The sequence below is a fragment of the Leishmania infantum genome, chromosome 21, assembly GCF_000002875.2.
Source record: "Leishmania infantum JPCM5 genome chromosome 21".
Taxonomy (NCBI): domain Eukaryota; phylum Euglenozoa; class Kinetoplastea; order Trypanosomatida; family Trypanosomatidae; genus Leishmania; species Leishmania infantum.
The window spans coordinates 183,049-208,372 of NC_009405.2; the positions used below are offsets into that span (position 1 = coordinate 183,049).

At 61.5% G+C, this 25,324-nt stretch overlaps 9 protein-coding genes across 9 annotated transcripts; all 9 read right to left on the minus strand.

Annotated features, from left to right (window-relative positions):
- Positions 1 to 277: 277 nt before the first annotated feature.
- LINJ_21_0660 (conserved hypothetical protein) lies at positions 278 to 1,888 on the minus strand (the record flags this gene model as incomplete). Its single annotated transcript, XM_001465334.1, has 1 exon — positions 278 to 1,888. One exon carries the CDS (start codon positions 1,886 to 1,888, stop codon positions 278 to 280), a length of 1,611 nt encoding a protein of 536 aa, XP_001465371.1.
- Positions 1,889 to 2,779: 891 nt separating this feature from the next.
- Positions 2,780 to 4,873, minus strand: LINJ_21_0670 (putative RNA helicase; the record flags this gene model as incomplete). The annotated part of the gene is made up of 1 exon (XM_001465335.1): positions 2,780 to 4,873. One exon carries the CDS (start codon positions 4,871 to 4,873, stop codon positions 2,780 to 2,782), a length of 2,094 nt encoding a protein of 697 aa, XP_001465372.1.
- Positions 4,874 to 5,731: 858 nt separating this feature from the next.
- On the minus strand, positions 5,732 to 8,092 carry LINJ_21_0680 (putative DNA polymerase eta; the record flags this gene model as incomplete). The annotated part of the gene is made up of 1 exon (XM_001465336.1): positions 5,732 to 8,092. One exon carries the CDS (start codon positions 8,090 to 8,092, stop codon positions 5,732 to 5,734), a length of 2,361 nt encoding a protein of 786 aa, XP_001465373.1.
- Positions 8,093 to 8,794: 702 nt separating this feature from the next.
- Positions 8,795 to 11,077, minus strand: LINJ_21_0690 (putative DNA polymerase eta; the record flags this gene model as incomplete). Its single annotated transcript, XM_001465337.1, has 1 exon — positions 8,795 to 11,077. The coding sequence occupies one exon, from the start codon at positions 11,075 to 11,077 to the stop codon at positions 8,795 to 8,797; it is 2,283 nt and encodes a 760-aa protein (XP_001465374.1).
- A 2,031-nt stretch (positions 11,078 to 13,108) lies between these two features.
- Positions 13,109 to 14,878, minus strand: LINJ_21_0700 (putative phosphoglucomutase; the record flags this gene model as incomplete). The annotated part of the gene is made up of 1 exon (XM_001465338.1): positions 13,109 to 14,878. The coding sequence occupies one exon, from the start codon at positions 14,876 to 14,878 to the stop codon at positions 13,109 to 13,111; it is 1,770 nt and encodes a 589-aa protein (XP_001465375.1).
- A 1,011-nt stretch (positions 14,879 to 15,889) lies between these two features.
- LINJ_21_0710 (conserved hypothetical protein) lies at positions 15,890 to 18,289 on the minus strand (the record flags this gene model as incomplete). The annotated part of the gene is made up of 1 exon (XM_001465339.2): positions 15,890 to 18,289. The coding sequence occupies one exon, from the start codon at positions 18,287 to 18,289 to the stop codon at positions 15,890 to 15,892; it is 2,400 nt and encodes a 799-aa protein (XP_001465376.2).
- Positions 18,290 to 19,296: 1,007 nt separating this feature from the next.
- On the minus strand, positions 19,297 to 20,280 carry LINJ_21_0720 (putative nucleotide-binding protein; the record flags this gene model as incomplete). The annotated part of the gene is made up of 1 exon (XM_001465340.1): positions 19,297 to 20,280. The coding sequence occupies one exon, from the start codon at positions 20,278 to 20,280 to the stop codon at positions 19,297 to 19,299; it is 984 nt and encodes a 327-aa protein (XP_001465377.1).
- A 1,301-nt stretch (positions 20,281 to 21,581) lies between these two features.
- On the minus strand, positions 21,582 to 22,592 carry LINJ_21_0730 (metallo-beta-lactamase family-like protein; the record flags this gene model as incomplete). The annotated part of the gene is made up of 1 exon (XM_001465341.1): positions 21,582 to 22,592. The coding sequence occupies one exon, from the start codon at positions 22,590 to 22,592 to the stop codon at positions 21,582 to 21,584; it is 1,011 nt and encodes a 336-aa protein (XP_001465378.1).
- Positions 22,593 to 23,730: 1,138 nt separating this feature from the next.
- On the minus strand, positions 23,731 to 25,023 carry LINJ_21_0740 (putative histone deacetylase; the record flags this gene model as incomplete). Its single annotated transcript, XM_001465342.1, has 1 exon — positions 23,731 to 25,023. One exon carries the CDS (start codon positions 25,021 to 25,023, stop codon positions 23,731 to 23,733), a length of 1,293 nt encoding a protein of 430 aa, XP_001465379.1.
- Positions 25,024 to 25,324: the final 301 nt, after the last annotated feature.

Sequence of the window (25,324 nt, forward strand, 5' to 3'; positions counted from 1 at the left end):
GGATGTGAAAACATGCACGAGGGAAGAAGCTTGAAAGAGTCGCCGGTGAGGCGCCACGACCCATCATCGCTGCCGTCCATCGGCGCACTTCACGACTCGATGGCTGCTGAGCTGCTCGACATCCATCTAGGCACACATGCATGGCTCCAGCTCAAGCTTCTGTCCGAATGCAGACGCGCCTTCAGGCATTACCACTGCATCTGGCGCCACAGCACTCCCATTGGAAACGCACACGCACGAGCTTGTTTCGTCCACAACCCGCCGTTGATGCCGTACCCTACGTATGCGCCAGTGGCTTGGGTGTGAGCACGGTTATCGCCACCTTCGACGAGGGTACATCCGCCACCACTGCCGCAAACGCCTCACGGGATGCCGCGCCACAGAGCACTATAACGGGCACAGGAGTTAATGGAGATGATGGCAACAGCATGCCACCTTTCTCCGGCGCTTCGGACTCGACATCCTCTGATACTGCGGTGCACTCTGCCGGCTGCGCCGCACTCGCCACGTCGCGTGCCATATCCGTCGCCACCGCCTCGAGGAGTGCAGCAAAAAGATGCTCCGGTTCCAACAACGCGTCCACGAGCACGTCTTCGATGAGGGTGGAGGGCCCCAAAGCCTCCTTGCAAGTCTTTGCGTACGCTTCATGTGATTCCGGCGCCATGCCATCACGTAGCAGGAGTTTCACGCTGACGCCGCCGCCCCTCATGGGATGCTGCCTGAGTAACGCCCTCAGCTCAGCACTTGAAACGGAGGCGCAGTCCACGATGGCCATAAAGCGCTGCTGGTCTTGAATGGCCCGTACACGCACGTAACCCTCGAGTTGAAAGGTGCCGCGCAGCTCTGCGTCCTTGGCGAACGCCTCCTGCCACGTGGACGGACGCCCATCGGCCAGACCCGATTGAGCTGACAACAGCGGCGCCACCTGGTCGACATCCGTCCACACTGGCAGCTGGTGGCCGCGGCCAAGTGTGTGCAAGGCGTACTGAACGGCAGCAGACGCCTCGTTGGCCCCCGGAGCACCAGACGGGGCTTGTGTCTTGGCTGATGCATCTGGTGGCGCCCGCCAGGTTACCGAAACGCTGTTGTGTCCGGTGCGGTGGTACAGCACCTCACCCGTCACGGCAGACCGTGTCACTGTCAAGATAGAGCTGAAGTGCCTGTATACCAGCTGCGCGAGGGAGTTGACACCGCTGTACCGTGTAGACCAAACGGGGGTATACGTCTTTAAGATCGGCCAGTTGCTTCGCAGACGTGCGAGCAGCTCCTGCTCCGTCCAGCCCTCGTACGGAATCTGAGTTGCAACCTGGCAGAGGGTAGAAGCCCAGCTAAACGGCACGACACTCACCACACGATCCTTCGCGTTGCCTCCTCTTCCGTTTTCGATGACGGTCAGGGTGAAGTAGCAGTGGAGCTGCAGTGTTCGCCAGACTGCTGTCCGCCACGCAGCAGCAGTCGTGGATGGTGCACGCTCGTTCCCTGTGCTCGCCGCCTTCGTGTCCACAAAGCCACAGTGCCGCTCGAAGACGCCCTCCATCTTTTCCGCCGGCGCTGCCGCGTGCCCAGCAGCCAGGCGCAGAAGGCGAAGCATTTCTTGCTTGCGGCCAGCGACACGCTGCAGCACGTCACTCGGAATGTCATCGCTTGCCGAGAAGCTGGCTGTCGCGGATGTGGTGGAGTGCCGACGCCGGTTATCGAGGCTAGCGACAGTTCTCTCTGGGGTGCCATGACTGGAGGACGCCGCAGGCGCACAGAGGCACTGATGCGACGACAGCGGCAGCGTTGAGGTAACCGTGGAAAGACTTCGGCGAGCGCTGCATGTGGAGCCACAGACATAGCCCGCCACGGCACATGTGGACGCGGCTGGGGCAGCCCTACGCAGCAGCATGGCGCAGTCGGCGAAATAGTCGCGCGTGTGTGGAGCTCTGGGTCGTGTTAGCAGTCGTTAATGGTCTCTCTCTCTCAAGGCAGACAGATAGACAGACAGCCGCTGATCTGTGAGGAGCAGGAGGGTGGGGAGAGGGGACGCTCGGAGAGTGCAAGCCAGTGTGCCAGGAGCGCACTGGCGGACAACTACAAAAGCGCGCAAGAAGGAAGATGTGTGAAAGGGCCGTGTCAGTGGAGCGAAGCGGAGGTGGAGGAGGCACGTGTGTGGCCATCAACTGCCGTGCATGCGGGGGCTTGGCAGGAAGCACATACGGCATCGAGGGTCGCAGCGACGCACGCATGCACATCGTGGAGGTGTCACGTGTTGGTGTCTCCCCCCTCCCTCCCCTTTATCGAGAGAAAGACAGAGCGCCCTACTCGCTTCGATGTTGCTGTTACTGCTGAAAAGATGGGGAGGCCAGAGCATGTAAAAGACGTTAGCGTCAGTGTGTTAGATCGAATAGCGCTTAACGGTGCATCGCTGTCGTTTCTGCTTTGGGAGGAAGAGTGTGACGGAGGAAGGGAGGGAGGGGGTGGTGATGCGCATCGCCCCACTTCCTCCCTCCCTCTCTCTCCCCCCTTCAGCCCTCGCTTAACGGTGGGTTGGTGATTGCAGAGAGTTTTCCCAGTTTAACGTCAATCCGCTGATCGCTGCGATGGACATCCTCGTGGCGCTCACGCATCGTATCACGGACGCAGAGAGAGAGAGAGGCAGAGTCGTATGGGTTTGGGGGTACGTGTGAAAAGCACCCGCGTGAGGCAAGAGGAATCGCAGGACCGCCCCGCTCGCCCTGCAGTCTGCACATCTTCTGTCGTTTCTCTCCCTCTCCCCTTCGGCGACAGTCGGGCGTGACTACGCCTCCTGCAGCGTGTACTTCCACAGCCGCTGCTTCACCTCGTGGACGTGGCTCATTGGCACACGGAACAGCACCACCTCGCCGTTGCTCCCACCCTCTTCGCGAATGTCCTTTAAGAGTGCCTTCAACGGCTCATCCAGGTTGGTGTTGAAGACGTGCATCGCAGACGGCACCTTCACGTTCGGCTTCGTGTAGCGGAACGGGTTGCGCACCACGAGTTTCATGGAGGTCAGCGCCACATCAGAGGCACCAGCGTTGGCCGCGGCAGACGTCTTGACCTTCCCGCCCCTCAGTGCATCCGCAGACACACCAGCAGCAGCAGCCAAGGCGGGACCCAGCGCCTTGAACACGACGTGCGTGGACTTCGCGATGGCGTCCACCAGGGCTGCCTCCGACGCATCGTGCAGCAGGATGCAGCGACCAGGCCGACCCACGCGGGCCGTACGTCCGGCGCGGTGCACGAACGTGTCCGAGGCCAGCGCGTCCCGCGGCAGGTTCAGCATGAGAACAGTGTCCACCTCCGTAAAGTCAAGCCCACGCGCCGCGATATCGGTGCACAGCAACACCTGCGCGACACCGCAGTTAAAGTCTTCGATGGCGGCCATACGATCTAGCTCGTCCTTCTGCGACGTGAGGCCGCGCACGATGAGCGACGATGACGACGAGAGCGATGACAACGATGCAGCGGCAGCCGCAGCCGCAGCGCTCTTACCGTTGCCTTTCTTGCCGCCTTTCTTCGCGCTGGGCGACGACGTCGTCGTCTTCGCCTCAGTAACCGCCGCGTTCGTTGTCGTCGCCGTGTGCAGGCCGGCCTCCAGCGCCGTCAGCTGCTTCAGTGTACCGAAGACGACAACACGGCCATTAAAGGCGGTGTTCTCCGTCAGCAGACGGATCGCCGTCTGCACGCGGTCCACCACGCTGCACGTCTGATGAAAGCACTCCAGGTGCGGCGGCAACTTCGCCGATCCGACGGTAACGAGTTGGTAGTAGTACTTCTTCACTCCCAGGAAGCCGGCCTTTAGCACCCAGTTAGGGATGGTCGCACCGCAGAGGACGTAGTGGTGCGCGCGAAAGTCGTTCAGCAGGCCGTCCGCCAACGAGCCGTTTGCCTTACGGATGAACTTCAGCAGATTCTTCATGCGCCGACCCATCGCAGAGAAGCGTGGACCGAGGGTGATGTCCACCTCATCCACAACAATCGCACGCACACGGGCAGGGGAGATGATGCCCGCTTCGCGTGTGTCCCCGTGGCCCGCGATCGCCTCGTCCTCATTGTCATCAGACATGGACGCCGCCGCGTCGCCATCATCGTCGTCCTCCTCCTCCTCCGCTGCTGCAGCTACGGCTTGCTGCGGCTTCCTCGCACTGCGGGGACGCTTCTTCCCAGGCAGATGAGCATCCCGCTGCGCCTCCGCCTCCTCCGCGGCAGTCGCGGCGGCGGCGACACGGTGGCCGCGGATCGCCACGTCAATGCTGCGCAGTGTCCCAACAAGGATGTCGACGACCCTGCCGTCGGACGTGGGATGCAAGTCGTCGAAGCCGGCCACGGCGATGCGCAGGGTGGTTTGCTTGCCGTAGACCCTCTCCAGCACACGCCTCGTCTGCATAGCGAGGTCATTGCTGAAGACGAACACCAGCAAGAAGGGACCGGCAGTAGCGCCGACGTTTGCAGGTTGCTGGTGCTGCTCCAGAAGAAGATGGCGCTCAATCAGCGGCAGGGCGTAGGCAAGGGTCTTGCCGCTGCCGGTGCGACTGTGCAGAATGACGTCGCGACCGTTGAAGATGCCGCGGTAGCACTGCGCCTGGCATGGCAGCAACGCCTTGAAGTTCATCGTCTTCTGGAGCACCTTGGCCGTCGAGGCCGTCATGAGCGCCGTCTTGACGGAGTTGGCGCGGTGATGGGGATCGGCCAGCGCATCCTCAGCTTCCTTTCGTGAGAAGTGCAACTTCTCTACAATCACCTCCTTCTGGAGACGGTCAAATGCGGTGTCCACGCGCTCGTCCGTGTGGAAAACAACGGTGCCCGTCTTCTTGGCCTTCCTCCGGTGACGGTGCGCACTGTCCGCCGTCTCCCAGCTGTACACGCTCATGGGTGACGGCGGTGATGAAGAATGCGGATACGGATAACGGAGGGGTGGGCGGGGGGAGGAGGGCCGCAAGAAGAACTTTTAGCGAATGTGCGTGACGTTGAATATGTATTCACCTGTTGTGTGCGCGCGGGTGTTTCTGCGTGCGTGCCTGCCTGCTTTGCGAGCAGTGGTGGTGACGTGTCCTGCGCGTTCTCGCTGTGTCTCTGAGTGCGCAAGAGAGAAAGCGGCGGAGACAGAGGATGAAGCGGGGGCGGGAGTGGGTGGGTTGCAGGGCCCGTAGTTGTAGAGGCACTTCGAAAAAGGGGTTCGGGCGTGGGAAGATAGAAAGAGAGAGGAGAGGTCGTGGGAGGAAGTCGCAACATCACCAGTCTCGCACCGCCGGTGAGCGTGCACACACGCACAGGTCAGTGCCGGAGGTTAGCTGCGAAAGCCACCCAAAGCAAGAGAAGAGTCACAGCTGTGGTGGTGCCACAAGGCGCAGCACTGCAAAACCTGGGTCTGCGCCTCACGCGGTGATATGGAGAGAGGCGGTAGAGTCCGTGCGCCGTATCTTGTTTATGTGTTCGCGTCTGTAAGGGGTGCTGACGCAAACGCCCGCGTCTGCCGCGTTGTAGGCCACTCTCATTTCCTGCGCTGGAAAAACAACAGGGATGGGCGACTCCGCTTGGCTTCCCATGAGTAGCACCGCGCAACGGATATGGAGAGGCGATTGGAAACGGAAAGCCAGACTGCTTCACCCCGACCACCATCACCAACCCCGCTGCCGCCCACAGTCGCCTCTAGATCAGCGCGCACCCCTTGCCCATGGGGTTGCGCGACGTGTCGGCACGTGGGGAGAATCGTTGCTGACGAGAGTACTCACGATATCGTCTCGTCTTCTCCGGAACTCACCTCGGTGATGCTCACGCAACTCTGCTGGGGCATCCATACCATTGCGTCGTCCTCCTCGACGCACACCGTTGTCACCCGCCTAACTGCGCGTGTCGGCACAGACGCTGTCTCTGCAGCAGAGGCGCTAGGAGCCGCTGTAGCTCTACAAAAAAGGTCATCGAGCGTGCGCATCAGCGGTGGGGGTGAAGCTCCAGCTGGGCCCGCGGACTGCCCCCGCTGAGATGGCGTGTCGCTCCTCTTGCCCTCTGCGGCCTCGCCGAGATGAACGTCGAAGTGGACGCAGTCATCACTGACGTTTTCGTCCTCGTCACCATCGTCGATCTCCACGATGGCCTCTCGTCCCGGCCCACGCGCAACTTCTCCATCCCGTGTGCCGCTCCGGTGTCGCTTTCGCGGTGAACCCCCGCCAGGCACAGCTGTGAGTGCAGATCCTGCTGCGTTGGCCGAGAGCGCCGAAAACATGTCCGCCAGGGAACGCTGCGGTGACGCCGACGTCTCTCCGCCAGCACCGCCTGTGATGCCGTCGTTGCCCCCTTCCGTCGCCTGCAGTAGACGCAGACGAAGCCCGATGATCGAGAGCTCAATGACATGGAGGGGAGGCATCGTCAACACACCGCTCGAAGGCGCGGCAGTGCCCGTTGGTGCATCAGGTACTTTACTCGGAGGTTTGGTGGGAATATGCGGCGACGGCAGTGGAGTCGGCGATGCCGGCCTCCGCTCGCCTCCCTTGCCCCTCGTGGTCACCCCTCGCATAAGCTTCACAAACTCGCGCAACCCCATGCCTGCGATCTCGCTGGCGTCCCGCACGTTCGTCGGAAGTGGCACTTGCGCGCGATAGGATCGAGTGTGCTGCCCACGACGCGCCTGCTCAGCGGTGACGTACGCGCGCAACACAAGCACCAAACTTCGGCCCTCTTTGTGGTAGCGCGACTCGTACTCGCTTAACCGGTGCCACAGCTCCCCTGCCAGTGGCGCTATCCACAGCTGCGCCGCTGACCACGAGCTGCACGCTGGGTGGAAGATCTTACTCGCCTTCATCCCCCGCGGCAACGCCGGATCAGCAACAGTGTCACTACCCAAGCCGCGTAAGCGGTAGAAGGCGTACAAGCCCATCCTGCCCTGGGCATCCGTGCAGTCCTCGCCACCGCCACCATTGTCGACTTTGGTGTCCCCCCTGCAAGCCGCAGAGGCTTGATCGACGTGGCCCTCCCTGTCACCCTCAGCATCCGCGCCGTCGCCCACATCACACGTCCCGTCAAGCTTGCACAGCTGCGCAAGCGGCACAAGCCACGCCTCGCGGCACTCCGTCACACCGCCGCACACAGCGCTCACAGCGGCGCCGAGCTTGCCACCAAACCCGCGCAGCCCACTCAGCGGCAGCTCAAACAGCGCACTCGCGCTCCGGTCAGGCAGCAGCAGCGTCTGCTGGTTCGGCTTGTGCGTCGCGCTGATGCACTTCGCAAGCACGCGGTTGTGCGCGATCCCAGCAGAGCAGTCGTAATGCAGCTCCGCGTAGATGCGCTGCCGCAGCCGGTGCACAACGCGCGATGCAGCGCACAGCAGCAGGCACCGCTCCGCGTACGCAGCGTCGTCCACGCCAACGCAGAATGCGCGGCTTCCCTCCAGCTCAGCGCCGCACTCGCCACGCACCAGGGCGCGCATCGGCTCGTCGAACACAGCAGCCAGCGACGTCCCGCGAGCGCTGAACCAGGCCTCCATCTCCGCGCGCCGGTCCTCAATCAGCCGCGTCGACGGCTCCATCACGTCCGCCAGCGGGTCCAGCGAGGCACCCGCGGCGGCAGCACGCACCTCCGCCAGTTCCTGTCGCGCCGCCTCCGTCACGTCAACGTACGCCTCGTCAATGCCGGCCTTCCCGACGACCACCCCGGGCTCCGCACGGAGAATGGCAAAGATCTGTCGGCTCGCGTGTCGGTACGGCTCCAAGGACACCTTGTGTGTGTTGATGCGCGGAGCCTCTGGGTAGCAGTACTCGGACTCACCCATGGCGTATGTGGCGATGTGCGACATCTTAACATCCGGCAGCTCGCGCCTTACCTCGTCCGGCGAGAGGCAAAACCGCCTCACCCCACGCGCACGGGCCGGGTAGTTCACCGCGATGAAGCTGCCCCACTGCACGAGCGCGAATGGCGTCACGCGGCAGTCCACGCCGAGGCGCACCGCCTCCACCTGAGCGTAGAAGCAGTCCATGTCAATGTGCGCGATGCACCGCATCGCGTCAGCGCTGCACGGGCGAAAAACTCGCGGCGAAGACCTGCAGCGGGCATCTTCCCCGGTGTCACTGGGACCTGCACCGCACCGGGAAGACATTCGCGCACGACGATGGCCAGACATGCTGTGTGAGGCGCTTATCCAACAGTGACCATCAAGGCGCCGCGAGAAAGTGAAAGCGGAACGGGGAGGCAGTGGACTCGTACAGGAATGGGGACGTGGCGAGGTCTCCAATTGGACACTCACCAACACATGGGTGTACATTCTTGTACAATCCTGGTGCGGCGACACTCCGGCACCTGCCCGCGCGCCCCGACTCATCCGATCTGAGCAGGGTGGTGGAGAGCGGTAGTGGTGGAATACGTGCACGTGTGCATGAGTGTGCGCACTCACAGCGTTCCGCAGTCGCTCCACCCACGTCTCTGACAGAGAGTATTGCTGCACTCTCCCTCTCTGCGCTGCTCTCGCCGCGGGTTTCACATTTTTTAGTCGTGGCTGTGCACCGCCCAAAGTGCATGGAAAGAACAGCAGCACTGGAGCAGTGGTGAACCATCCCACATGCACGCACACGCATGCACACGTACACACACAGGGGGAAAGAGATGCACATTCCTCACGGCCACCCCGTGATGCGTTCGGCGTACCGCTTCTCTCCTCTATACCTTCTCCCACTCACGCACGCCTCGTCGATTCGACGAATAAGAAAACGTGCAGGTATGCTGGAGGAGATGCACATGTCGTGGCAGCGTGACAGAGCCGAAATAAGCTGCAGAAGGTGTTGAGCTAGTACGTGTGCCCGGCTCAGTCGATGATCGTTACACCATCTTCGCCCTCCACACCGCCGTTGTCTTCGACCACTTCGACGGTGTTGGCAAGCGCAGGTGATGATGGAGGTGCTGTTAAAAATGGCAGTGCCAGTGCTGATGGCGGCGGCTGTGGTACAATGTGGTGGTTGCCTCCGAGATGACGTTGGGGTTCTTCATGATGCTCAGTAGCATCGCAGCTCTCCCCTTGGCGCTCCTCAGTCGCTGCCTTGCCAGCTGGGAGCAGGGAGCAGAAGAGCGGCGTTTGTGATGATGATGCTGCGCCTGCTACCTCGCATGGCGAGCTCTTGCACACATCCAGCGCCCGCACCTTAGCCACGCGACGCGTCTCTGGCACGACATCACGCTCAGCCAGCGGAGGAGTTCGGTCCATCAGCACTACGGTGCTCGTGCCGCCACCGTTGGAGCTCAGACTATGTGAGGAGAAAGAGAGGATAGCGGCATCGTCCTCGATGTGCACGGAGCCGTTGCTGTCGGAGTCGTCCAACCCGTTCCCATCACTGCTGAGCACCTCCGCCACGTTACAGCCGCTCCGCTGATGCATTGCACTAGCAGCCCCACCGTCAGTAGCTGAAGCAGCTAAGAAGGAAGCCAGGAGCGTCTGCTGGCGCAGATGCCCTCGCGCGGCTCGCCGCTGACCAGCACTGGTACTATCGCCAGGAGTGGCAGCGAGAGGGAGCACCGAGCCAGTCGCGCCGGAGCCGTCCGAGACGAAGCCACCGATCGTCAAGGTCACGGAGTCCGCCGCGGCGCCCGGCTTGTTGCGGAACACCGCCTGCACCTCCCGCATGGCCACCGCGGCCAGTATGTCCGGCTGCATGGCCTCCGGTAGCGCGACGGTATGGTTTGACAGACCGCCCGTACTCCGGAACCCGTCATTGCCGAGCTTGATGTTGAAGCTGCGCCCTCGTATGTGGTATAGAGCGGTGAACTCCTCGTAGCGGGAGCACAGCTCACTGGTCAAGACGATGACCCAGCGCCGCACCATCTCCACGGAGGTAGTGATGCGCCCGAAGTTCTTGGACGCGATGATGGTCTTGGACAAAGGGCGGTTCAAGATTGTGTCTTCGGCCAGGCCGCGCAAGCGGTAAAAGACGTACTGCGATGTGGTGTGTGCAACCAAGCCTTGGAGGTCCCTCTCCAGGAATGGCGAGGCCGTTCGCCCCCGTTTCCCGGCTATTGGTCGACGCTTTCGGCCCTCCCTGTCACCCTCAGCATCCGCGCCGTCGCCCACATCACACGTCCCGTCAAGCTTGCACAGCTGCGCAAGCGGCACAAGCCACGCCTCGCGGCACTCCGTCACACCGCCGCACACAGCGCTCACAGCGGCGCCGAGCTTGCCACCAAACCCGCGCAGCCCACTCAGCGGCAGCTCAAACAGCGCACTCGCGCTCCGGTCAGGCAGCAGCAGCGTCTGCTGGTTCGGCTTGTGCGTCGCGCTGATGCACTTCGCAAGCACGCGGTTGTGCGCGATCCCAGCAGAGCAGTCGTAATGCAGCTCCGCGTAGATGCGCTGCCGCAGCCGGTGCACAACGCGCGATGCAGCGCACAGCAGCAGGCACCGCTCCGCGTACGCAGCGTCGTCCACGCCAACGCAGAATGCGCGGCTTCCCTCCAGCTCAGCGCCGCACTCGCCACGCACCAGGGCGCGCATCGGCTCGTCGAACACAGCAGCCAGCGACGTCCCGCGAGCGCTGAACCAGGCCTCCATCTCCGCGCGCCGGTCCTCAATCAGCCGCGTCGACGGCTCCATCACGTCCGCCAGCGGGTCCAGCGAGGCACCCGCGGCGGCAGCACGCACCTCCGCCAGTTCCTGTCGCGCCGCCTCCGTCACGTCAACGTACGCCTCATCCACGCTGCCTTTCTCAACTTGTACTCCTGGAGTTGCAGCGAGGATAGAGAAAACCTGTCGGCTCGCGTGTCGGTACGGCTCTAGAGATATCTTGTAGGAGTCCTGCACGGGATGCGGGTGGTACTGGCTCACAGACTCGCCCATGCGATAGCTGGGTGAAAGCGCAACAATGAGTCCAGGGCACAGTGCCTGCGCCTCCGACACGTTGCTGAATCGCCTCACCCCACGCGCACGGGCCGGGTAGTTCACCGCGATGAGGCTGCCCCACTGAGAAAGCGCGAGAGGCGTCACGCGGCAGTCCACGCCGAGGCGCACCGCCTCCACCTGAGCGTAGAAGCAGTCCATGTCAATGTGCGCGATGCACCGCATCGGATCCGAACTGGACAAAGAAGAAGGGAGAAGTGCCATGGCGCAGCGGCGGGTCGAAGGATGGAAACTAGAGTGTGCACGCGTGCATGCGCCTGTGTTTTGTGGGCGACACAACACCACCACCACCCCCCGCGTGCCCACCGATACACTCAGTGAGAGCAGGAAGAGGTGGAGGTGATGTTGGATGCCGCCACTCCGTGCACCCGGAGAACAGTGCTGCTCCCAGAAGAAAGAGAAAAGGATGAAAAGAGCAATTGGCAGATGGCAGCAGTGGGAAAGCGCCCTTCACCTCTCACGAAGAGAGAGGAAGAGACAGAGACATCAACGGAGAAGATGTCAAGAGCGTGAGAAGAGCGAGGTGGACGTGTGGAGGGACACCGCGCATCCGCCAGCGGACACTCGCTCACACTAAGAGAGAAGGTAAGTGGGAGGTAGGGGCTGCCTCGGCAAGCCCGCAACAGGAACGGAAAGTATGGCGCGAGACGCACGTGAAACCGCACACGCTGTTTTCGCCATCTTCATGGAAGTGCGAGCGTGTGTGCGTAAGTGTATCGCACGCGCACAACGGCGTGCCTGCGCACGCGCTGCAGCCCAGAAGACAGCACGAGCGAAAAAGTAAGGAAGACATCCAGCGAAGAAACAAAGGGAGTCGAGCTGCAAAACCGAAGCCCGCCAAGGGAAGAGGGGCGGAGGAGGGAGACGACAGAGACGGCGCCACGTGGAGGGGTGCAAGAGGAAAGGAGCAGCCCGTGCACCACACGTTTTGTTTTCCTGTGTACTTCCTTTACCGACTTTCGTTGTGAGCAGAAGCCACAATGGCGGTGGTGGTGTCGATCTGCATGCAAAGTGAGACGGAAGCACCGCTGCAGACGCAGTCGTCATCCACCTCAAGCCTGCGAGCGTTCCTTCTTCGCCAGAGATCGGCTGAGAGGCGCTGCGACGCACATACATGGATCCGAAACAGAGAAGAACGGCTAATGCACAGAGAGAGCGAGAGCGAGAGAGACGTGAATCGCCGCTGAGTACACGAAGAGCTTTCCACACAGACGGACGCGCATGCGGAGAGACAAAGTACACACGTACACACACGTGAAAGCACGCATCCATGAGTCACCACCGTCACCGCCACGCCCCCCCCCCTCTCCCTTTCACGTTACATTCCACTGTATCCTCTGCCAATGGTGTCTGTGCATACGTGTAGGCGCTCGTGCGTGCTGGATGAAGCATGCCCAAACGCGTCTGCATGAGCTGATCGGGAAGACAGGGAGAGAGAAGCGCTTTCATCCGCTTCCCACGGGTCCGTTCTCTGCCGCACAACACGAGGACGAACGCCTCTCTACACCTCCTCCTCCGTCACAGGCCCAACCTCGCGTGGGCCGATGGCAGCCGTAGACGCACACGCGCCACAACAACGCGCTGACCCAGCCATCGGAGAGCACGGCCCCCGCCCCCACCCACGCCCACAGCCCATGCATCGCGGGGCGCCGCGCAGCCGCGCCCACCATGCCGGCCGCCACCGGGCGCATCCCCCTCGCGGTGGCGCTCGGGCACCCCACCCACACCAGTGGGCGGTGTGAGGGCCGGGCCGGGTGGGAGACGCTCGGGTCACGATGACGCTCTACCCATCATGTGGATGGATACAGATCTGCCTCGCTGTCGCGGGCCACTCCGATGCAACGTCATCCAGGACGCCACCGCCGGCACCAGCAGCGACACATCGCTCTTAACCCTCCCCCCTGCGGCGTAGGTACCTGACCCCGTCGCCACCAGAAGCGGCTCGGCACTTGGCAAGGCATGGGGGAGGGGGCTGCCCGGCTTTTCCCAGACAGAGAGAGTGGGTGCTGAAGTGTCACATCCCCTTCACCCGCCATCACGATAAAAGACGGAGGGCGAACAAAAAAAATGACATAAATAGAGGAGGAAACAGTAGTGGGAGTGTACCACACAAGCAAACACGCGGATGAGAGATGCCGCCAAAGAGGAAAGCGCAGCGGCCTATGGAACGAAAGAGGGAACGCGCGCAGGTACACACACACACACAAGAACGTCCTCTTCGTTGTTTGTGCCCGCTTATGTAATCACCGTGGGTGTCTTGCGGCCAGTCAGAGATTCCATCTTGGACACCTGCAGCGCAACTCCGATGAGAGCCTTCAGCGCGGTGCTCGCGGATGGCAGCGTCTTCTCTGCCAAGTGCGACTTCACCGTGGCTGAGTCCATATACTGCTCCAGGTAGAGCCGGATGGTGGCGCCAGAGGAGCCGGTGCCGCTCAGCCGCAGCACGAAGCGCGACCCATCCTCAAAGAGCACACGCACGCCTTGCTTCGTCGAGACGGAGCCATCGATGGGGTCCGTGTAGCTGAAGTTGTCGATCATCTTGCACGCGACGCCGTTGAGATGCGGCACGTCTTCCACCACTGTATTCTCGACCGTCTCCATGACGGCCTTCGCGGCCTCAGCGGAAACGTCCTCGTAGTCGTATCGGCTATAGTAATTGCGGCCATACGTCGCCCAGTGCTCCTCCACAATCTTCTGGACACCGACCAGCGGGGTGCCAGGCACGTTGCGCTTCGCGATCACCGACAGCCAGAAGAGCGACGCCCAGATACCGTCCTTCTCACGGATGTGATTGCTGCCCGTGCCGAAACTCTCCTCGCCGCAGAGCAGAGGGTTCAAGTCCTTGCCCCCGTAGACGTCCTTGCTGTCCATGAGGTTGCCAAAGAACTTCCACCCCGTAGGGACCTCGAAGAGCGCGAAGCCCTGTGCCGCAGCGACGCGGTCGACCGCACCGCTCGTCGGCATCGACCGCGCCACGGCCTTGAGCCCGGAGTTGCCGCTTTGGGTGAAGAAGGGCACGCAGTCGGCGTTGGCAGCCAGCACGGCAAGTGAGTCGGACGGGTTCACGAAGAAGCGGCAGCCGAGGATCATGTTGCGGTCCGCATCCCCATCAAACGCGACACCGAAGCTGGGCACCGTGCTGATATGCTTCATCGCGGGGTTCGCATTGCCGTCTGGCAGCAGCCCCATCACATGCACCAAGTCGGCCGCGTACGTGAGATTCGGATCGGGGTGGCAGCCGCCAAAGTCGGGCAGGACGTTCGTGCGGAATAGGGAGGCCTTGGGCACACCAAGGCATTCGTGAAAGATGCGATCAACGTACGGGCCGCTGACGCCGTGAAGGCTGTCCACGTGGACCTTGAAGTCGAGGCGCTGCACGAGTGCCTTGATGGCCTCGAAGTCGAACACCTCCTGCATGTACGCAGCGTAGTCAGCCAAGCTGTCAACCACCTCCACCTGGAAGTTGTAGTCGTCAAAGGTGTAGGTGCCGAGGGTGTGGATATCCACCTCCGGCAGCGTCGCGGCCATCTTGATGTGCGTAATCTTAACCGTCTCCTCGTAAATCTGGGACGTCAGCTTCTCTGCGGCCGGGCCGCCGTTCTCAGAGTTGTACTTGATGCCAAAGTCGGCGTCCGGGCCGCCGGGATTGTGGCTGGCCGTCAAGATAAAAGCGCCGGTTGCCTTGCGCCCGTCTGCGTCACGGCGACGGCGCACCATTGTTGAAACGGCCGGCGTTGAGAGAAGCCCGTGCTGACCCACCCACACACGCCGCACCCCATTCGCGGCGGAGACCTTCAGGATCACCTGCACCGCCTCGGAAGTGTAGTAGCGGCCATCGCCGCCCACGACGAGCACATCTGGCACGGCGCCTTGGTGATGCAGAGCGTTGAAGGTGCTCTGCACAAAGTTCGCCGTGTAGTTGGGCTGCTGAAACACCGTGACCTTCTTGCGCAGCCCCGATGTGCCCGGCTTCTGGTCCTTGTACGCTGTCGTTGGCACCTCCATCTGTGGTTGACGAAGGTGCAGGTGGTGTAGGGAGAGCGCGGTGGTGGAGGGCTGGGCAAAGCGAAAGACCGGCAAGGAGGCCAGGCGCGGGAGGAGATGGCGGCGGTATCGAAACGTGATGTTGTGGGGCGTCGGAGGAGGAGGAGAAGCACGGGAGGGGAGCTGAAGAGACTCTTGCCCGTCGCCGTGGTAATGCCTGCGTGGGGCGCTGATGGTGGGCGGTGGCGGTGGCGAAGCGGGGGGGGGGGGGGCAATTCGTGAACGGATCCGAGACGGGGCACTTATACGACAGCGAACGAGGTGATTCGTATCACGTGGGCTTCTTGAGCATTGCACTTCTTCAAGCAAACACCAAAGGAGGTGAAGCGTATGCGTGTGCGTGTGTGCGTTGGCCGGGGGAGAGAGGGACATCACGAAGAGGAGAGGTGCACTTAGGCAGATGAGCGTCAAGGCAAGAACACATGACGCACGGAGCACCCTTGTCGTCACTGCAGATGTACACACTCTGCCAGCAGATGTCGGATGCGCCACCCACGTGAGTGTGTGCGCCAGTGTCGGCGCCTGCGTACGGATGGCATGCTGATGTTATTAACGCCGTCGTTGGCTTTCCACCCAGTCCACATACAATGCCCTTCACCACCACACCTCACGCAGGCGGGCGGCGGTATCGCGGAGAGATGATCGTCTTGAGCGAGTCAGCGACATACATAGCCAACTCCAACACTGTGACATCAGCGCGCCGTCGTGTACAGAAACGCACAACAGACGAGAACGGTGCCTACGTTCACGACAAGCAGCAAAGTCGGGATGGCATGGGGAGGCATGAGGGGCCTGCGGGGTTTGGCAGAGCAGCAGTGCCGGGCCGTCTTCCTCCCATGTACTCCTTCCCCAGCCCCGTAACCTTCCGGCGGGCCGTTTTGCCCCTATCCGAAGCCGTGCGGGCGCTGGCGGCAGACTACGTGAAAAGTGGAGTGGCCGCATGCCGCCGCCGAAACCCCCACCGCGAGTGCGTCACTCAACGCCAAAGCCCTCCTTGGCACGCCGCCGCACCCCATCGTTTACGGCAGCAGGGTAGCTCTTCAGAATCTGACGTAGCTCTTGTGGAGGCAAGTCCTGGCGGCGCATCAGTGTGCTGAGAAGCTGCGGGTTGCACCGAGTGCCACGGCGTACACACGCCCGAAAGACAGCGACAGCCTCTGACCAGTCCGCAGCCGCATCGATCACCAGGCACGCAGGATAGGTGCCCAGCGGCGGTGCAGGGCGCGGAGGGGACGCGCGGTCGTAGCGGACACCATCCCGCGGCACCAGGAGCTCGAGCACTGTGCACGCATAAAAAGCAGCGCTGTCCTTGGAAGGGCTGCCAGGGAGGGGGCCAGACCCTATCTGCAAGCAGCTCGCGGGAGGGTGCGAGACTGACGGCGCGGGAGGCAGTGCGGGGCGCGCAGTCACGAGGCTGCGCGTGGCATACTTTTGAAACTCTGGTAGCGGAAAGCGGTAGTACAAGGCCAGAGCTGCCTCCCACCGGCCGTGTGCCGCCCACTCCTTCCCCGCCTCACTCAGCTGTACCTCGTCCAGGCGCACACCGCCAGCAAGGGCGCCGGCGATTTGGCGAAGCAAGGAGGCAGTGGAGTGGCGGGAAGAGACCAAGCGGTACCACGGCCGCGACGTTTGCGGTACCGCACGGTGCAGATAAGACGCCGGCACGGCAGTGCGCTGGACGCAGTCGAAGGAAGCCGCTGCGTCGTCTCCGCGATGTAAGTCGCCGGTGTTATTGCCGCTTCTCTGCGGCATAGCACCGGAGGTGTCGCGATGAAGCTGCGAAAGTCGCTCCAGGGCAGCCCTCCAGCTGCCGCGACTGATCACCCACGTGGTCAGTTGACGGTGTAGCCGGGCATCGCGCACCTCAGCGCGATTTAGCGTATCCACTGTGGCCTCCCACGAGTGTGGGGTGCAAAGGCCAGCCGCACGGCCGTAAAGCAACGCGATATCTGGAGTCAACCGACGCGACTGTGCCAGTGTCAGCACATGGCGGCACAGTACATTGGGTGCTGTGACAGACGCAGCGGAGGGTAGTCTCGACACCGCGCGCAACGCCGCGCACACGCTCAGCGCGGATGGAGCTACATCCTCTGCCGCCTGCCGCGTTAGCATGTTCTCCTCCTCCCTCGTGCGCTGCAGGAGCCGCTGGCGCTTGTGGTCACGCAGCCAAGAGAGCTCACGCCGATCGCGTGCGGAGTAGCGCCGCGCAGGAGACGGCTCCATCCTTTCCAACTGCTCCGCCAACGACGTCTCCTGAGGGGAGGTGGGCAGCGGCCCCTCGGCACTGTCGATGACAGAGGACACAGCGGCACGGCTTCCCCAGTGGCAGAAAGGCCCGACGTCGCGTAAGATGCGGTGCCGGAGCGTGCGCAGCTCCTGCACCCGCTCCACACATGCTCGAGGGAGAGGCGACGGCAGGCAGGCGAGCAATCGTGCCGCTGTCTCCCACCCACACCACTGCGTCGCACTTAGAAACACTTGTCGCTGGATGGGGGTGCTGGGCGTCGCCAGTCTCAAGCCCTCAAACGGTCCAATCGATGCCAACTGCCTAGACGAGCCTGACGCTGGGTGGCTACTGCTCTGGGAAAGCTGCTGCAGTGACAGCAGGAAAGACTCCATCGAACTCTCGAAAACCTCAATAGGCAGCTCCGCATGGCGGGCGATGGTGTCCACCGTCTTGCACACCTCCCGCGGGTGTCGAAGCGCGTCTGATGGGCGGAGTAAACAAAGCGCTGCTGCCCACGAGTGCGGCGCCGCAGCCTGGGCGAGCGCAACGCATGCGACACGTATGCACGGCTCAGTAGACAGGTGTTGTTCCTGCAGGGCCATCAGCCCACGCACCCACCGCCCGGCATGGGCACACTCAAGCACAAAGGAGGAGATAGCGGACATGCTGGATGACAGCAACAAATGGCCAGCTCCACCCATGCGCAGCCTGAGATAAACCTTGCCTACGCTCCCTCTCTGCTGCTGTTGCCTTCCTGTGAGAAGGAGGGAGGGAAAGAAGCGTGGCTGCTGCTGCTGCTGCTGCTCGCCGACTCTCTGTCCCTGAGCTGCAAGGCAAGGGAAAATAAAGTGCGCCAGCGATGCGATTGCATAAACGCACGTGTGTGCGCACGCGTCGGGCGAGGAGGCGGAGAGGAGAACAGCTGAAGACGCACATGCACATCGAGAGAAGCCCAAAGCACAAGGAAAGGGACGCGAGCGCCTCCTCCGCCCCATCCGCTTTTCTCTCTGTAGAGAGAACGACTTCATATGTGCCCCACACGCAATAGGCGTTGGCCAGGAAAGAGCGGAAGGCCATCCCATGCGACCGCGAGCGTATGTGCTTCTGTATCTGCTTTGCTGAATGGCTACACAACGGCAGGGCATCAGAAGACACGATGAGAGACTTCCTTCTTCCCTCACATATTCATTTCTCTGCCGCACAACACGAGGACGAACGCCTGTCTACACCTCCTCCTCCGTCACAGGCCCAACCTCGCGTGGGCCGATGGCAGCCGTAGACACACACGCGCCACAGCAACGCGCCGACCCAGCCATCGGAGAGCACGGCCCCTGCCCCCACCCACGCCCACAGCCCATGCTTCGCGGGGCGCCGCGCAGCCGCGCCCACCATGCCGGCCGCCACCGGGCGCATCCCCCTCGCGGTGGCGCTCGGGCACCCCACCCACACACCAGTGGGCGGTGTGAGGGCCGGGCCGGGTGGGGGACGCTCGGGTCACGATGACGCTCTGCCCATCATGTGGATGGATACAGATCTGCCTCGCTGTCGCGGGCCACTCCGATGCAACGTCATCCAGGACGCCACCGCCGGCACCAGCAGCGACACATCGCTCTGAACCCTCCCCCCTGCGGCGTAGGTACCTGACCCTGTCGCCACCAGAAGCGGCTCGGCACTTGGCAGGGAATGGGGGAGGAGGCTGCCCGGCTTTTCCCAGACAGAGAGAGTGGGTGCACTGGTCCCTGAGGTGCCACGCACTGAGGGGTGTGTGTGTGCCACGCGCTCCTTCACCAGTCATCAGGGAGAAGAAAAAATGAAGTGTCACAGAACATGGGCGGTGCCATGTCATCATCACCAGCTATAGAACGATGTCACTGTTCACCGGCAACGTAGAACGCACTTCATCTCTTCCCTCCCCTTCCTCGCTTTCCCTGCCTAAACACGCGCATACGCGCCGACGCCTCAAAACTCCCGCATCGCGCATCTGCAGCTCCGCTTGGCTGTGCGCCGTTCGGGCTTGATCAAGTGTGTGTGTGTGTCTGTAGCGCTTTGGCCTGAGGAATGGAAGAGTCGCAACAGTTTTGCCGCCCCCCCCGCAGGAGAGGGAGTGACGGAAAGTCCGAGGGACCGGTTTCGTTCATCGATCTGGAGCCCCTCAGTCCACCTGAATCCCTAGAGAGGCGATCAGCTGGTCGGCCACGGTGAAGAGAGCGTCCAGCGTGGTACTACTCGTCATCCCGCTCTTCTCTACGTACTCGGAGAAGGAGATGCCCTCTTCGCACGCCTTCATGAGAAGCGGGTCCAGCGGCACCTCCCCCCAGAGGGGAACGTCAAACTCGCGGCTAAGCCGTACACCGGCACCCTCCTTCCTGCCCTCCCTGCCCTCCTCCTTTGGAAAAATCTGCGACTCCTTGTGGCACCCGGGGCACACAAAGCCGCTCATGTTCTCCACGAGGCCGAGGATGGGCAGCTTCGCCTTCTGGCAGAAGTTGACCTCACGACGCACGTCCGCCTCCGCGACGCGCTGCGGGGTGGTGATGAGCACGGCACCGTCTACGCCGTTCGTCGTCTGCTGCAGCAGCGAGTTGACGGTAATGTGCTCGTCGGAGGTGCCTGGTGGGGTATCAATCAGTAGGACATCCAGATTACCCCATATCACGTCCTTGAGGAACATCTTGATGACGCCGTTCTTGCGAGGACCGCGGAACAGCACCGCCTCGTTCTTGTTCGACAACAGGTAGTGCATCGACATCATCGTCACGTTCTCATCCACCAGGACGGGCTCGATACCGCCAGCGCTCTGATGCGCATCCTCGCCGCGCACACCAGTCAGACGAGGGAGCGACGGCCCGCAGATGTCCATGTCCATCAGCCCGACAGACAGTCCGCGTGCTCCGAGAGCAAACGCCAACTCCTTCGTCATGGTGCTCTTCCCCACGCCGCCTTTGCCGCTGACGACCATAACCTTGTGCTTCACACCGGCAAGACGCTCGCGAATCAGGGGTATGTCAGGGTCGGGGCCCTTGGGTGCGGATGCGCAGATAGCGGCGTTGGGGCATCCCTGGCACGAGGGCGCAATGCCGGCCTGCGGACTCTCGGGGCCGACGCACTCGGGGTTTGCGTTCTGCGCCGTCGCCATTGGTCGCCACCACCACCACTACGCAAAAAAAAAGGGATATCACGTAAGAATATGTGTGCGTGACCGCAGCTGCAAATCCGGTAGTATTCGGCGAGGACCCACGCAAACGTGTAAGACAGGGGAGCAAGCAAGAATGGGGGGGGGACATCAAGAAAATGCCTCACACATACGCATACACACACGCACACGCATATGCATACGTGTATAGATGTCTGTGTATAAACTATGATGTGTGTGGTTGCGTGCAAGCCAACGTGCGTACGTCGCGCCAATGTGCACAAGACGGAACACGAGGAGAGAGGGCGGATGCACCTTCAACCTACCCCGCGCGCACGTCCTTGTCGTGCCCTTCCCTATATATGCGGGTGTGTTATTCGTGAATATGTACAGTGGTGTTGAGGGAGGGAGGGGGAGGCGGGGCGAAGTGGCAGATGCGTCCCGCACACGCACACAGATCCCACGTGCGTGCAGCCAGAGAAGCAGCAAAGACACAGGCCTCCGCCCACCTACACCATGGCACGTACTCTGAAGGAAATCTAAGGAAGAGCGCGTCAGGGCCTCAGACGCATCCACCTACGCAGTCTTGAGCATCGCAGCAGGAAAGCACATCGTGGTTCTTTCCTCTTTGGCTGCTGCAGCGCCGCAAGCAGCGAGAAGGGGGCGCTGCGGCAGCGTTCCTACAGAGACACGCAACGACGTGGATTAGTGCAGCTGTGCGCGCCGCTCTTTTTCCTCTTTTCTCGCCATGCGGAGCCTCAGCGCTGTGGCCGGCTACGTCTCTTTGCCGCCATCCGTTACACGAGTCCCCTGCGTGCCCTGTTGTCGGTTCCACCTCACGATGGGGGTCCGGCCAACGTGAAGCTCAAGAGCAAGAGCGCGGGCAAGATGCGTCAGCACACGCGTGAACGTGCCACTGCAGTGCTGCTGTCACCTGTACGCCTCTTGTCGTCGCTCCCCCGCCCTCCTCCTCCTCCTCCTCCTTCCAACAGGCACGCACACACAGACACATGCACGAGCATTTTGTTTCCCACGTCTCCCCCCATCAAGTAGGAGGTGGGGTGGGGCGTTGAGGGTGGCATCGGCACAGGGCAGAAATGTGAAAGGCAGCAAGAGAGACACGCCACACAAGAAAGCGAAGCAAGGCAGAAACCATGCACCCTGGACTGGGTGGGCGAAGACCTGCCCATGCTCCTCTCTACTCAGGAGATCCTGCACGGCAGCGGCTCGCATGTGCGGGAAAGGAGGAAGAGGAAGATTCTGCTGCTCCCCATCTAAAAGCACGCGGTTGAAAAGACGTGAGATTATGGCGCTCCGGAAGAGACCCCCGCAGCCGCCACGCGAAACTCTGTCAAGATGCGCTCTATCACCTTCACATCGGCATCTGCCCCCTCTCCGAAAACGGTGTAGTCTGTGGCATCCTTCAAGAAGTGAACAAGATCCGCAGGCGCGTACCGCACCACCACCCTCCCCTCATTCAGTAGTTTCTTCACGTGGTGGAAAACGTTGGAGCCAGCGGCAGTCTTCAGCGCAGCGGGGATAGTAGTGTAGATGATATCGACCAGCTCGCGAACGGTGAGGCCCTTTTCACTGTCCAGGGCGGCGACTCCGTGCGTGCGCTCACACAGCACCTGGAGAATCTGCTTCTCACGCGTGTTACGGTGCTGGATGATCTCCTCGATTCGTGCGGTGCCGTCCTCGACGACGGGGCCATGCGCCGGGTAGAGCCGCTTTGGCTTCATCCTCTCGAGCACGTGCAAAGAGTTCATGTAGTCCTTGAAGCTGGAAAACACGGACGTCCCAGTGCCCAGGACAGTGTCACTTGTGAAAAGCGCGCGCTCCTCCTGCAAAAACGCGCACAGGTGATCGTCGGTGTGGCCGGGCGTGTGAAGCAGTTGAAGCGTGGCGCCCTCTACCTTGACGACCTCAGGTGGAACTTGGCACAAGGCATCCACTTCGGTGTGGACGTACTGCGACGGCTGCTTCAGTAACTGCACCTGTGGAAAGAGGCGACGCACCGTCTCCACGCCACCGATGTGGTCCCTGTGCCAGTGGGTGAGCAGCAGTTTCGAAATGAGAACGGGCCCGCCGAGTCGAGTCGATTCCTCGTCGACCGCCTTCTGCAAAAGGTGGCCGTAGCCCTCCACGCCTTCGCCGGAGTCGATCAGCAGCCGCTCCTGTCCAGTGCCGACGAGGTACGTGTTGCTTCCCTGCAGCGTCATGTAGCCCGGGTTGAGTCCCATGATGCGCACGACGCGGCTTGACAGCGTCGCGATGGGCGGCATGGCGGCCTCGGCGGCAGCTCCAGCGTGCATCGTTGGCTGCGGGAGGGTAGACGACTACGAAGAGGTAGAGGAGGTGAAGGGAGAAGCAAAGGAAAAGCGGAAAGAGAAGAACAACACTTCCGTTGGCAGATACGGCACCGAGGGAAGCCAGCTCGGATAGCAACTGTGTAACGCGCACGCACACGCACACTCACACACAGACACACACAACAAGAGAAAAAAAGAGGGGAGTGGGGCAGAAAGAATGGCAAGCGAACGATGGAAAACAAAGCGAGCCAACGCACACGAAGCCGGCGTACGCGGAGAGACGTGTGGCAGCGAAGCGGGGCAGAGGCAGAGGCACAGAATCAGGCGGAGCGACATATGAAGTGAGGAGGGGGAGGGGGTGGTACAAAAGAAAAGCGGAGAGCGGCTCACACACGCCTACACGCAGTCACCAAACGGAGAATACAGTGAGGCCAGAAGAAAAAAAAAGGAAAAAAAAGAGGCGCGAGTCCACGCACCAAGTCGTCTGAGGAGCACCAGGAAGCGGGCCAACCACAAAAAAAGGCGTCGCAACGAAGGAGGTGGGGACAGAGGCAGCGAGGCGGGCAAAGCTGGACGAGTACGAAAGCGGCAAGCGCAGGTGAGTGGGTGTGTAGGTCGTTACCCCTGCCGAATATGGTAGTTACAAGCACTAACTCGAAAAAAAAAAACAAGAAGAGGGAAGAGAAAGAGACAAGGTGGAGATCACCATCGAAGGAGGGAGGATGTGCTGCGCTCGAGAGTTTGGTAGAACGAGAACACCAAGGACACGCGAAAAAAAGAAAAAGACATACACGTGTCGAGCGCAGGCGTGCGCATGCAAGCAAGCAGCAGAAAGAAAGATTAACCACTGCCTCAGCATACCTCTGCCCCCTCCCTTCTGGGAGTCCTCACCCCTGGCAGGTTTTGCAGCAACGTTAACGCTTGCGCCTTTATGTACGACCTTGTGAGCGGTGAGTCGCTCCCCTTTTTTCCCGATTTCGCTGCGTCAGCACCTTCAGACAATACGATACCCTTGCTCTGAGCGCTGCTTCGTTGATTGCCAGCGTCGTCCATTCACGCTTGTGGTGGTGAATCTAACGGTTTCCCGAGTGTGTGCCTTGTGACTCGCAGCCCCCCTCCCCTCCGTACTTCCTTGTTGGATTTACTGTCGCTTGAAATCTTCGACGGCTGTCGTGCCGTCCTCCACCTGCTTGTCCACTGCTGCTGCTGCGGTGGACGCCTTTTGCAGCCGCGGATGCGGTTGAATGTGCGGCACGTGGCGGTCGATTTGCTCCGTCATCATCTGGTACGCACGCTGGCAGTGAAGCCCTGGTAAGACGTGATTGCTGCGGTCCTGCGCGACAATCAGCAGGGGTGAGTCCTGAAAGAGCCACCCACTCAGCGGCATCTCAGCAACCGGGAGCACCGTGTTCGGCGGTAGTGGGTGACCAGTCAAGATACTGGTCTCATACGCCCACAGCTTTGCGACGTTGCGAATCGTGTAGCCGCCGCCACCGAGCGCCAGCATCGGAATACCGAGATCACGCACCGCCTGCACGCACTGCCCATGACCAAAAGACGACAGGTTAAGCAAGCCGAGGCGATCACCAGCGAGCGAGTCGGCGCCGCACTGGAGCACAATTGCATCTGGTGAGTAGCGCCGCACGATGGAGTGCAGCGCATGTTCAAATACGCCAAGGTAGTAGAAGTCGGTGATGCCGTCCCATACAGCCAAATTCATGCTGTAGTAGCGTCCACGACCGTAGCCGACGTCGCGCGGGTGCCCCGTGCCAGGGAAGAAGCTCTCACCGAATTTGTGCAGTGAGAGTGTAAAGACGCGATCACTCGTGCAGAAGGCCTCATCCACGCCGTCGCCGTGGTGCATATCGATGTCGACGTACAGAACCCGGTCATGGCACTTCAGAAGCTCGAGAATACCGAGAACGATGTCGTTCACGTAGCAGAACCCGGAGCACTCGCCGCACTTTGAATGATGCATTCCGCCACCCCAGTGCACCGCCACGTCGACCTGGCCGCTATTGAGTAGTACCGCTCCCATCAACGTCCCGCTGGCTGTAGCGATGGAGTGCTCCATCAGCCCCTCGACCGGAGGACAATCTCCAGAAAAGAAAACTTTCGACGTCTCCGCGTTCCACAACCAGCTGCGGCAGCTGTGCAGGCCTAGGTTCGCGAGGTAGGTGTCGGTATGGTATGCCATCAGCTCCTCAACCTTCACCAGAGGCGGCACGACAGTGCGGCAGTGAGCATCGATCTTGAGGCTGCGCACAATCTCCATTGCCGCAAGCACACGATACGGCTTCATTGCGTGCTGGGGCACAAAGGCAGAGATGTTCATGTCGGAGGCGTAGCCGGAGGTGTCAATCAACGCCACGCGGCAGCGGCTTTCGGTATTCAAAAGCGGTGCCCTGGCATCATCCTTGTGCACCGCGTGCATGGCGATGCACCCACCCACTCACCTTTTTCTAAGAGGCAAAAAAGTGAGCGCCAACCCTCTCCTAACGGGAGGAGAAGGGGAGGAGGAAAAGGAGGAGGGAGAGATTTTTCCCCTCTCCCTCTTCGGCCGACTTGATGGTTCACACCCCCAGCGTGGGAGAAGGTGGAGAGGAGAAACACAATAGAAAATAGCATTGACAGCAACAGCACCAGCTTCACACGCACGCATGGTGGAATCAACAGAGAAGCAGGCTGCACACCCCTTCCCCTCTCTCTCCCAGATGAACGCACTGAGATGCAGC